The sequence below is a fragment of the Cucumis melo genome, chromosome 11 (assembly GCF_025177605.1).
Source record: "Cucumis melo cultivar AY chromosome 11, USDA_Cmelo_AY_1.0, whole genome shotgun sequence".
Lineage (NCBI taxonomy): Eukaryota > Viridiplantae > Streptophyta > Magnoliopsida > Cucurbitales > Cucurbitaceae > Cucumis > Cucumis melo.
Window position 1 is genome coordinate 22,910,830 of NC_066867.1, and position 13,400 is coordinate 22,924,229.

General features: G+C 31.0%; 1 protein-coding gene across 1 annotated transcript; it reads left to right on the forward strand.

The window, feature by feature from the left end:
* Positions 1-964: 964 nt before the first annotated feature.
* Positions 965-2,354, forward strand: LOC103496355 (1-aminocyclopropane-1-carboxylate oxidase). The gene is made up of 2 exons (XM_008458183.3): positions 965-1,110; positions 1,244-2,354. Exons 1-2 carry the CDS (start codon positions 1,009-1,011, stop codon positions 2,084-2,086), a joined length of 945 nt encoding a protein of 314 aa, XP_008456405.1. The 5' UTR covers positions 965-1,008; the 3' UTR covers positions 2,087-2,354.
* The last annotated feature ends 11,046 nt before the right edge of the window (positions 2,355-13,400 follow it).

The following is a 13,400-nucleotide window of genomic DNA, read 5'->3' on the forward strand; positions in this document are numbered from 1 at the left end:
AGGGGAAGAGTTATTCCAAGTCGTTGGGGGAGGGGGGGGGGATAGGAAATGGTATGGGCACCTTCCTTACCTTGCGCGGGGTCACTTTCTTAACAAATTCCCAATTTGTGGTGAACCAAACTCTATGCCTTATACTTATACTTATACTTATGCCCTTTTGCCTTTGGCAGCGCAGCCATGCCTTTGCTTGCCTTTGCTTTGCTTTGCTTTCTTTCTTTCTTTCTTAAAGAAAAAAACACAACTTTGACGCTAAATTTGTCATCTTCCATACTAATTTTGGACCATACATGTTTTAATTTAATCATAACTACACCCTATTTTCTTCCAATCTTATTCTTAACTTTTAAATTATATATTGTTTTATAAATGTTTTTTTTTTTCATGCATTTTAATTAATTCTATAAGATAGGTAGGACGTGAAATTGCACTAATTTATTCAAAGAAAAATTGGCAAAACAGGCCTTTTTTTCTTTCTTTCTTTCTTTCTTTTTTGGGAAAAAAATAGTGAACTTTAGCAAAAGTATTCGATATTAATTTATGCAAAACTTTATGTAATTAGTATTAGCGAAAAAAAAAGAAAGAAAGTGATTAATCAAATGGATAGAAGAGTGTGAAAATTTACACTAAAAAATTAGTTGTGTTTGTGTTTGTGTTTGTGTTTGTTTTATTGAGTAGTGAAAGGTTTCGGAAATGTTAGAGAAAGTGGGTCCCATTCCATAAACTCCAAGCTTGTGGATATTGTTCATCCAACCAAAGCCAACCCATTACCCATTACCCATTACCCATCATCTTCAATTTTAATTTCCCTTTGCCTTTTCTTAATTTTTGTTTTTGTTTTTGTTTTTCTTTCTTTCTTTCTTTCTTTCTTTTAAATCCAAAATTTCCACTAGTGTGCATAAATTCCTTATGTTCCTCTCCCTTCAAAATCCCCTATAAATACCCCCAACAAATGCCCCAAGAGAGACAATAATAAAACATACACAAAACACACACAAAAGAAAAAAAAAAATGGAGTTCCCAATCATCAACTTGGAGAAGCTTAATGGTGAAGAGCGACCGACCATCTTAGCCAAAATCAAAGATGCTTGTGAAAACTGGGGTTTCTTTGAGGTAAATCTATCTTACGTTTCTTTTTATATACATACATATATATATATATAAATAATTTTATATTATTTAACGAGTGTGTGACAATATATATGTGGATTAAAGTTGATTAACCTTTTGAATTTGATTAATAAAGGTACTAAACCATGGAATAGAGCCAGAATTTCTAGACAAAGTAGAGAAATTAACAAAAGAACATTACAAGAAATGTATGGAAGAGAGATTCAAAGAACACATAGCCAGCAAAGGACTAAACGACGTCGTAACAGAAGTCAAAGATGTTGACTGGGAAAGCACTTTCTTCCTCCGTCATCTCCCGGTCTCCAACATCGCCGATCTCCCAGAACTATCCGACGATTACAAATCCGTAATGAAACAATTCGCCTCAAAATTAGAAACACTGGCGGAACTCCTCCTGGATTTACTCTGCGAAAATCTCAACCTTCCAAAATCATATCTGAAAAACGCTTTCCACGGATCCAACGGCCCAACTTTCGGCACAAAAGTCAGCAATTACCCACCTTGTCCAAACCCAGATCTAATAAAAGGCCTCCGAGCACACACCGACGCGGGGGGGATAATCCTTCTGTTTCAAGACGACAAAGTGAGTGGTTTACAACTGTTGAAGGACGGGGAGTGGGTGGACGTGCCTCCGGTACGGCACTCGATGGTGGTGAATATCGGGGATCAACTGGAAGTGATTACAAACGGGAAATATAAAAGTGTTTTGCACAGAGTAATTGCGCAGCCGGAAGGGGAAGGGAGAATGTCGTTGGCGTCGTTTTACAATCCGGGAAGTGACGCGGTGATATTTCCGGCGCCGAGTCTGGTGGCGGAGGAGAAAAATGAAATATACCCAAAATTTGTATTCGAGGATTATATGAAGCTTTATGCAGGGCTGAAGTTTGAAGCGAAGGAGCCGAGGTTTGAAGCGATGAAGGGTAATAACGTAAAATTGGACCCAATTGCAACGGTTTGAATTTTCCTTTATTATTAATATTAATCATTGTTATTCCATTCCAGGGCATTTTTATTTTTATTTTTATTTTTATTTTTATTTTTGTATGTGTGTGTGTTATGAGTTATGAGTTATGAGTTATGAGTTATGAGTTATGAGTTATGAGTTATGAGTTATGATGATTGTTGTGTGTGTATTTTAAAATATTATTGTGATGTTTTTATTAATTATGAAATGAGGGATTGATATGTAATGTAAATTGGTTATCATATACCCAATTTAACTTTAACGAAGGACTCAATGGTATCTCCTCATAATCATAATTTAATTTCAAGTTTAAACCAACCTTCCTTCTTAAGAAAATACCCAAATTATTTTACCATCTATCTTTCATATTAATTATAAAAATTAAATCCAAACACAAATATTGATGTTTTTGTTTTTATTTTTATTTTTATTTATTTTATTCGTTTTAGGAAAATACCAATCTCTTAACATTTTGTTTGGTATCCCATCCGAAAGACCTTCTTCTTTGGTATTTTATTTAGTGTTTTTAAATAGGGTTTTAAAAAAAATAATACAAAAAAAACCTTATTTACACTTTCTACAAAAAAAAAAAAAAAAAAAACTTAAATATTTTTTCTATTTTGACACTTTTTCTTTTAAATATATGTTTGATAACAAATTAAAAAATGAGAAAGTGTCATAAATAGCATGAAAAAATGAAACTATTTACAAAATATAACAAAATTTTCAAATGGACCGTAGAGAATTTGATGAATTTTGGTATATTTTGTAAATAGTTTCAATATTTTGTTATTTTTGAAAATATCTCTTTAAAAATTTGATTTTAATTTAAATAATCTTTCAAAATATATTCAACCTTTTCAAATACAGCAAAATAATAGAAATTGTTTAAGAAAAAGATAACAAAATTCATAAAAAATTTATATAATCCATTCCAAGTTTTTTTTGCGTTTTAATATTTTTAAATATTCATTAAAAAAAATATAGAATTAAATGCAGTAATTATATAACTATGCTTTTATAAAAAAAACTCAGTTACTAAGTTTAATTATAAATTATTATCAATTAATTTAGAGGGACATTTTTAATTATAATAATAAGATCAAAATATTTACAAAATATAACTAATTTTTAAATTTGGTCAATGACAAACATATATAAACATCCATACAAATCTTTCTGTGTTTATAATTGATAAAATCTAAAAATTTGTTATATTGTTTTAAATATCGTGAAAAATTTAACATGTTATTTTTTATTATTTTTTTTTGTAAAAGTATATATTATTTTGCAATATAACATATTTTTAATATATTATTATATTTTATATGTTTAAATTTAATAAAAATAATCTAAGTTTATAACCTAAATATTACAATTATATAAACATTTTTATCATTTTAATATAAGTTTTCTTTTTCTTATTTTCAAAATTGAAATTTGGTACGATAAAAGATATAATAAATATTGTTTTCAAAACTTTGCATTATTTGCAGTCATAAAATACAAATGCTATTTTCATAAACACAATATTCAAATTACTTATCAAATACAAATTATTCACTAAATTTAACAAACAAGTCCTTTATCTTTTTAAAAATGTGCAGTAGATTTAATTTTCAGTAATCATGTTCACACTTAATTTCTCTATTTTGAATAAATTTAAATCTTAAAAATTACATAATCTATAGAGCAACAATTGATTAAATTCAATTTTATAACAATTTTACTCTTTAAACTTCAAATTTGGTGATAGTTTAGTTTCTTTCGTATAAATTAATGATAAAATTTAATGATACTTTTTTTTTGCATAAATAAACCAAGAAAGTAATTGAAAACTCAAATTTTAATTTTTGAAAAATATAAAGTATACATTATAAAATAATAAAAATTGACATCTTAGTTTGATGGTCTTTTTTTATATTTCAGGAACTTAAATTATTATAAATTTAAAAATAAAAGATTAAATTACTATTGACTAAAATTTATTAACTAACATATTTATTTATTTGAGAAAACTAAAAAAAAAAAATTGTTACAACATTAAAAATACAAATACAGTGATCACTACCATGTTATAAAACTAATGTTTAGTGATTAATATATAAGTAGGGGCCATAGGTATTTTTTTAACCTAATTTAAAGTTAAGGGACTAAATTTAGAAAAATAGTTAATGAGATCATCTCATCATTATTATTGTTGATTTATTGAAAAGAACAAAAAAAAAAGAAAAAAAGAAGAAAAGAAAAAATCTAGAGAGTTGTGTGTATATAGACAATGAGAATCTTTTGATTAATATTGGGAGTTGGATTAATGGGTGGGGTTATGTATACAAACCATATGCTATTTTTTGTTTTTCTTTTTTCTTTTTTCTTTTTTCTTTTTTCTTTCTTCAGTGCCATCAACTTTCCTAATCTTTTAAATTTCCAAATATCTTTTGTCCCCTAAATTAACTCTTTTTTTTTCCCCCTTTTAATCTTACATTCCAAAAAGAAAAAAAGAAAATGTGTCTAATGGATAGAATTTAGTTGATTTGAGTTTTGTATTTAAAAAGTTTGTTTTGTTTTTATTTATTAATGAAAGTGAGTGGACGTCAAGAAATTCATTTCAAATTGGATATTCCTTTTACAAAGTGTACAGACAAAGAAAGTTGTCCTAAAATTGTCCAATATTTTTAATAACATCAAATTATAATTAATTATGAGTGCTCATTAATATACAAACTTTGCAAATCAAGAAAATAAAATTTGGTGTAAGTAATGGTTTGTTCTTAAATTATTGAATGCAAGAGTGTTGAATATGAGTTCCAACACCACCTCCTCCGGTACTTAACCTTAAATACAGTCTTTTATTACTTAAAAACTTAAATAAATAAGTGAAGGTAAGTTTAATACTACATCACTCAACAATTGTGGTATTGAATTTGATGAATTGATGTGTAGGTTGTTTATCACCTTTATCACCCTTCAAGGTTATTTTAGGTTACACTCCCATCTAGATGTGGTAATATATATACTTTTAATTTGTTGTAATATACAACTTTTTTTACACAAAAATCAATTGGGTAATAAAAATGATTCACAAACTAATTCCAATAAACAAAGGTAATTAAAAGAATTTTAGAGTAATAAAAATCAGAATAAAGAGGGAAAAGTATAGAATAAAACGTGTAGAGAAAAGGAGAGAAAAACTTGGTGAGAAAGATGGTATATATATTCCTCTCTGATAATGATTATTGAGAAACGACGTAAATATAAAGAAGAAATTGGTATTACGTGTAGTGTAGACCACATATTGGCTATAAAACCACAATAATAAAAAATAAACATAATACCATTAATACATAATAAAATGACAACATTTTTCAAGGGAGATACAATTTTTTTTTATTCAAATACTCATCATTGAACAAAAAATTTTGGCCAATTAAATTGTGTCACGTTATCATAATAAAATTGTGATGACTATAATTTGATTGGATTAGGGTAGTCAAGTTCTCATATCTAACTAAATCCAAGCACTTAATGGAAAATTGAGCCAAAGAAATAATGAGTCCGAACTTGCCAAATAAGTGGGCTCGAGCCCGAGCCCACCAAACAAATGGGCCCAAGCCTAAACCGTCAAAAAAATGAGCTCATGCCGCCAGCCAAATAAACTCAAGCCCAAACCCAACAAGCAAATAGACCAAAGTCCAAACCTAATAAGCAACTGAGCTCAAGCCCACCTAAAGCCCATAGAAATTATCTACAAATAGAGACCTTTGTCATTCATTTGAGGATCTTTGGTTGAAGGAAGAATTGAAGATTCAAATTTCAAAAAGCTCTCAAGACGTGCAAGTTATTATCAACATCGAGATCATCGTCTTCTGAAAGATTGAAGACTTGGAAGATCAAACCTTCCTTGAATTCCAAAAGTTGAAGCTCAAATAGACTTGCAACCACAACTTCCTTTAGATCGAAGATAAAAAAGTTCTAAGTCTTAATTTGTATTTGAGAGAAAGCATCAAAGGAGTAAATATTATTGTTTTATCCACAACTCATATAAGTCGATATACAAAGTCCAATTCCACAAATTACATTTAGATCTTGTGTGAACGGTTTAGCACGCCTAGTGAGAACGTCTCTACCTTTCATTTCTTCTATTTTTGAAGAACATCTAAAGAAATCATGACATCTCAAGGCAACACTTCCAAAGCTCTAAGTGATATCAGCAAACAGCCAAATACTCGCAACCACTCAAGGGAGACTTAATCATATGGGGATATGCTACCCTTTGAGATTGCAAAGAATATCTCTGGGAACAAATCTCCAAGCCACCAAAAGGTGGAATTGTAATTAAAGAAAATCTTATTGACGAACACAACTCGTCCTCTAAACACTCAAGTGAGAAAACACCTCACCATATATGAAGTCAATTATGATAACTGATGTGGATACAGGTAAAGATAGAATGGTCGAGCTTGAAAAGAAGGTAAACATGCTCATGAAGGTGGTTAAAGAAAGAGATTATGAGATTGCATCTTTGAAGAATCACATTGAAAGTTGTGATGCTGCTGAATCAAGCCATACATATATTGTTAAGAATACTGACAAAGGGAAGACAGTTATGCAAAAAAGTCAACCACAAAATTCGAGCTCAATTGCATTGTTGTCTGTTCATCAACTGTAGAAGATGATTGCAAAGTCCATCAAAACTCAATAAGATTGACCTGCTCAAACTTTCTCTTTGTATTCCAAGTCATATACAAAGAGGATCAACAATCTCAGAATGCCGAATGGACACCAACCATCCATGTTCCAATCGTTTGATGGAAAGGGAAACCCAAAACAACATGTTGCTCATTTCATTGAAACATGTGAAACTACTGGTACACGAGGGGATTTGTTGGTAAACACGAGGGGATTTGTTGGTAAAACATTTCATGCGAACTCTCAAGGAAAACGCCTTCAACTGGTACACCAACCTGGAGCCTGAATCCATTGATAGTTAGAAGCACCTTGAGAGGAACTTTCTTAATCGCTTTTACAACACCCATTGTACCATTAGGATGATAGAGTTGACAAACACAAGACAACAAAAGGAAGATCCAGTCATCGACTACATCAACTGATAGAGAGCTCTAAGTCTTGACTCACCCGAACTGTCTGCAATGGAGATGCGCACCCAAGCATGTATTAGGGATTTCTCTATATTCTGCAGGGAATAAAACCCCGCACGTTTGAAGAGTTGGCTACTCGTGCCCTTGATATGGAATTGAGTATTGCCAACAGGGGAGTAAAAGATTTTTTAGTCCAAAAAATGAGGAGCAAGAATGAAATTGATGAAACTGAAAAGATCCAAAATAGTGTCATAAAAGAGTTTATGGTTGTTCATGCAACTCCTTTAAAATCTTTCTCTAAAAGAAAAGAAACAAAAATTGAAAGAAAACATGATGGTGACTAAAAGGGACGTCCAACTCTTAAAGAAAGACAGGAAAAAGTTTATCCATTTCCTGAATTTGATGTTGCAGACATCCTATAGCAGTTGCTAGAGAACCAACTATTTAGCTGCCAGAATGCAAACGACCAAAAAAATAGGAAAAGTAGATGATCCTAACTACTGCAAGTATCATCTAGTCATTGGTCACCTTGTTGAAAAGTGTTTCGTGTTAAAGGAGTTGATTCTAAAGTTTGCTCGTGAAAAGAAGATTGAGCTAGATATTGATGAAGTAGCTCAGACGAATCATGTTGTGGTCGAGATAATTTCAAGTGTTCCACCATCAACATCAATAAAGTTTTATGATCAAAGAACAAGCTTAATTCAGTTTAGGACTTTTGAACCATAGCTGTCCAATTCCAATAAAGGATCGTGACTATAGACTACCAAAAGAAAGAAGAGCATGTTAAGGATGGATAGTCGTGACTCATCGAAAAGGGAGACAACCAAATTCCATTCCAAAGGAGTTTTCATTCCATCAAAAGTATGCAAAAGAAAGCATCTCCCATAAAAAGAAGAATATAAAGGAACGAGAAGATGTGGAAGCCCAAGCCTATTAAAGAAAAAGACGAGCACTTCTTCCAACCTCAACAGTTGATAACTTTGACAAAATTCCTCCTAAGAAAAATTTCCTTGATGATTGTTTAGAAGAAGTATTAGAAGTCACTGCATGTCATGTTGTCAGCATTGTAGAAGTTGACAACAATTATGCTTCTCTTGAAGAAGTCGACAATTCAAATGAAATTAAGCAAAGGACTTCTGTCTTTGATTGTATAAAGCCTTCAATTACTCGATCTTCAATCTTTCAAAGATTGAGTGTGGCCATGAAAGAAGAAGAAAACCAATGTCCAACGTCTACTTCCACTCGAAGAACTTTAGCTTTCAAAAGGCTAAGTATCTTCACATCGAAGAAAGATCGACCTTCAACATTTGCTTTTGATCGTCTAAAGATGGCAAACGATCAACATCAAAGAGAGTTGAAAACTTTGAAGGCAAAACCATTTCATGAAGAAAACAATGGCAATAAGATTCACAAATGTAACCATCACGCATGAAGAGGAAGTTGTCTGTTGACATAAATACAAAAGGTTTCTTGACCGTGAAGCCAAGAATGATTATATTCATCAATTCTACAAATGAAGAAGATGAACAAATCCTTGATAAGAATATGAGCTGCTAAATATCCAAAGTTGCTAAATATACAAAGCTCCTTATCGCAAGAGCCTAAACTGCATGGTGCTCATAGACCCCAAGAGATTAAAAGGTGAATGGCAAAAAAAAAAAAAAAAGTTGAATTACATTATGACTTGATCCCTTTGTAATAAAAATAGTACGTGGGCAGTTTAAATTTTACTTTAAATTCAGTCGCACACAAAAAAATATGCCTCATTGTGATGATGTAATCTCATAGTAAAGGATGTGTAAACAACACAAAATGAAATTCAAGAGCGATCACACTAGAATAAAAAGAAATTGCATTATCATTCAACAAAAATCTTGCATTTACAAGAATTGCAATAAAAAAAGGAAAGGGGAGCAAAGGGGAAAAAGTCAAAGCTTCCACTTGAAATTCTTAAATTCTTCACGTGCAACCTCCGTACTCTTTTATGAACCGTAGTTAGAGCCTTGATGGCTTATTCGGTGATAGTAGGGATGTTTAATTGTTAACCATCTTAAGGTAGCTAGCTTTGTCTTCCTCGAGAAACTTCATTGTTGCTTCTTTAAGTTCAAGTTCAAAGGCTTTAAACTTCATCGGTACAATTGCAGCTTTGCCTCCTTTCCAAAATTTTGATTAGCGAACTCTACTCCTCTCCGATATGTTGCAGGCGAGGATCTTCATCATCTTCCATGTGTTGCAGTCGAGAGGATCATCATTTTCATCTTCGATGCGGCGCAGCAGAGATGATCATCATCTTCATCTTCAATGCGGCGCAGCAGAGGCGGTCGTCATCTTGATCTTCAATGCGACGCAGTAGAGACGATTATCATCTTCCTCTTAAATGCAGTCGTCATCTTCATCTTCGATGCGGTGCAGCCGAGATGATCATCATCTTCATCTTCAATGCGACACAGCCGAGACGATCATCATCTTCATCTTCAATGCAACACAACTAAGACAATCATCATCTTCAACTTCAATGCGGCGCAACCATCGATCATCATTTTCATCTTCAATGTGGCGCATCCGAGACGATCATCATCTTCATCTTCAGTGTGGCGTAGCCTAGACGATCATCATCTTCATCTTCAATGCGTTGCAGCCGATAGGATCATCATCTTCATTTTTGATGCGATCGCAGTCGATAGGATCATCATATTCATCTTCAATGCAGTCGTCGTCGATAGGATCATCATCTTCATCTACAATGCAGTTGAAGTCGATAGGATCATCGTCGATAGGATCATCCTCTCTATGTGCTACAGCTGATACGTTGGATCTTCCTCTCTATGTGCTATAGCCAATACATTGGACCATCCTCTCTATGTGCTATAGCCAATATATTGGATCATCCTCTCTATGTGCTATGGTCAATATGTTGGATCACTCTCTACGTGCTACAACCGATACGTTGGGGTAGTGTCGCTTCTCCTTCAATCAAGCAGTGTACTCCATCTTCAAATTTGTAAGCGCTCCATCTGAAAAAAAATGGGATAAGTTATTATTAGAAAAAGAAAAAAAATTGGTAAGTAAGAAAAATTATTATAGAAAAAAATTGCAAAAAAAAAAAGAGGAAATAAAATTAAAAAGAAAAAAGAAAAAAAAATGAAAAGAAAGATAAAAAGAAATGAAAAATGGAAAAGAAACAAAAGTAATTATATATATAAAAAAAGATAAAAAAGAAAAAAGAAAAGAGAAGAAAAATGAGAAAAGAAAAAAAATAAAAAACAAAAATAATAAGATGAAGAATTAGAAGAGATGGTTTTTTTAAGGAAGTATTGATTTTGTTTTCACAAATTCTTAGAAATTTCACCCAACCTTCTCAACAAACTTGTTGAGATTGAGTTAGAAGTAGAGATTGAGTTTGATTAATTTTTAAGTTTTTTCTTTATGCCAAATTGGTAAAAAAATTAACTAATTAATTGAGAAAAGTATATTTCTATTAGAAAAAATCTCTACTGATTAAATAAGCAATAAAAATTAGAGAATTAAAAAAAATGTCCTCAAATTATTTTGGTTTTTTTTTGTTAGAAATTCTTAAACTTACTCTAAATCATAAATTCATTTCAAATTCGAATTAAGTAAAAAGGAATGACAAACTTTTCAAATTTTACGTTTTGAGACAATTGAAGTAGCATATTTTGCTAAAAATACAAATTAAGAGATCATGCAAAAAAAAAAAATTTAATTAAATACATATTTTGATGAATTGACAATATTCTAATTTTATCAATTTCAAGTTTGAATTCTCAAAATAAATTCAAAAAAAATCAAATGTCCAATTTCATTCAAATTTATTTCTTGATCATATTTTAAGTGATTTAAATTTTAAAAAAATTGAATTAAATTCAAAATTCTCTACAAAATTGACATTTGGTCAAATTCACAAACTCCATATAATATTTTAATCAAACTTATGTTCAAATGCATAGGGTGATTCGATTTGACATATTAACTGGAGCCAAAGTCAAGAACAAGATCACTTGTATTTTTTGTTTCAGCTTACAGTTTTCGAGATTCATCCATTGATAAACGTGCACGAATCTCGAAAAGAGAAATGTGTCATGTCATTATAGCAAAATTGTGATGATTATAATTTGATTGGATTGGGTAATCAAGTTTTCTCATATCTAACTAAATTCAAGCCCCTAATGAAAAATTGGACCAAAGAAATAATGGGTCCAAGCTTGCCAAATAAGTGGGCTTGAGCACGAGTCACTAAGCAAATGGGCCCAAGTCCAAGCCGTCAGTTGCTAGCCAAATGGACCCAAACCCAAGCTCACTTAAATCCCATGAAATTTCTCTATAAATAGACATCTATCATTCATTTGAAGGTCTTTGGTTGAAGAAAGAATTGAAGTTCTAAAAAATCGAAGTTTTGAAGAATTGAAGATTCAAATTTCAAAAAGCTCTCAAATCGTGCAAATTCTTATCAACATCAAGATCATCATCTTCTGAAAGATTGAAGATTTGGAAGATCAAACTTTTCTTGAATTACAGAAGATCGGAGCTCAAATAGACTTACAACCACAACTTCCTGAAGATTGAAGATCAAAAATTCTAAGTCTTAGTTTGTATTTGAGAGAAAGAATCAAATACGTAAATATTAGAGATTATATTTACAACACCATATAAATTAATATACAAAATTCAATTTCACGAATTACATTTTTCAAAAAATGTGGTGTGAGGAAAGATATTCCTTTAGCTTTGTATTTTCTTTTGATTTAGAATTTTTTTTGTCAAAAAAAAAAAAAAAAAAACTACTGGTGTAAAATTATATATATATATATATTTTAAAAAAGGTATATTTAGCCTTAGTTATAATTATGTCGATAAGAATAAGGTATGTAAAGAAAATTAAAAACAAAGCGTAGTTGGAGAGAGACGGATGTAAATTTTGAAAATCTCAATGGAGGCATCTTCATCAATCATCAATCATCATCATAATATATTTCACTATCAAAATACACAAATTTCCACACCCACACGCTACCGTCCAACACAAATAATGGTGAAATTAAGTAAATTACAATATATCAAAACCATTTTGTATTTGGTTATCCTCAACAAAAAAAATATATATATATATATGTTCTTATGTTTTTTAAATAAAAAGTTTGAATTCTTAACGAAATTCTAACCATTAATATAATTTTTTAAAACTTTGACTTGATTTTATTTAAAGGCTTCTACAAAGTAAAAGAACAAAGAAATAGCAAGTGAACGGCTTAAAAGTTCTTTTTGTAGAACCATATATACTTATTGAAAAAATAAAGTTATTTTGAAACTTATTATTGATATAGACTGTGAGGAAGATGCATTTATAAATAAATCAATCATCTTTGTCTTTTACAACGTGTATTATTTTTTTATTTTCAATGTCAACATTTCAGTCCCATAGTGTTTAACAAATACAACCCCCATATTATAAGGGTTGGGTTGACTTGGATTCAAAAATTTGATATTATATATACATTTTATTATTAATTGAATAAAATGGAGTAAAAGGAAAAGTTAGTTGAGATTACAACCTGAGAACCCAACCCATAGTTTAAGGGTTAGGTTAGGTTAAGAATACTATACAGGTTATTAGAGTTACCAAGAGTTACCAGCTCAATCAACTCAAAAATATAGGTTGTCCCAACCCGTTTACACTCCTAGTTTTTACATGTATGTCATTGCTTACCAAACACAACATAATTTCAAGGTTGAACAAGTTAATCTCTATCACTCCTTACCAAGCACACCCTATTTGTTATATATAGCCGAACTAGCTCATAGAACAATCCACTTAACCCTATGATATTTTGGTGTCATATAAAGTCATGTAATTAATTCTTTAAATAGATAACTACCATAGACTGAATCCATGACCAAACACTAATTTTGATAGTAGTTCTAAAATAGGTAATGCTCTTAATAATTTCAAATTCACTCCCAAACATTCACTATATCATAATCCAAATCCAACAAACACTATCAAATATGATATCATTGCCCGTGATCATCAACAGCACACCAACCTAAAAAATGAAAGATCAATCAAAAAGGGAATGGAAATCCTACTCATTCCATCTATATGGACCCCTAAATTAAGCCACAAAGATATAGCCCACCACACAGCACCCAGTTGAGATGCCACTCCAATCATTTTTATCAAAGAGTTAAAC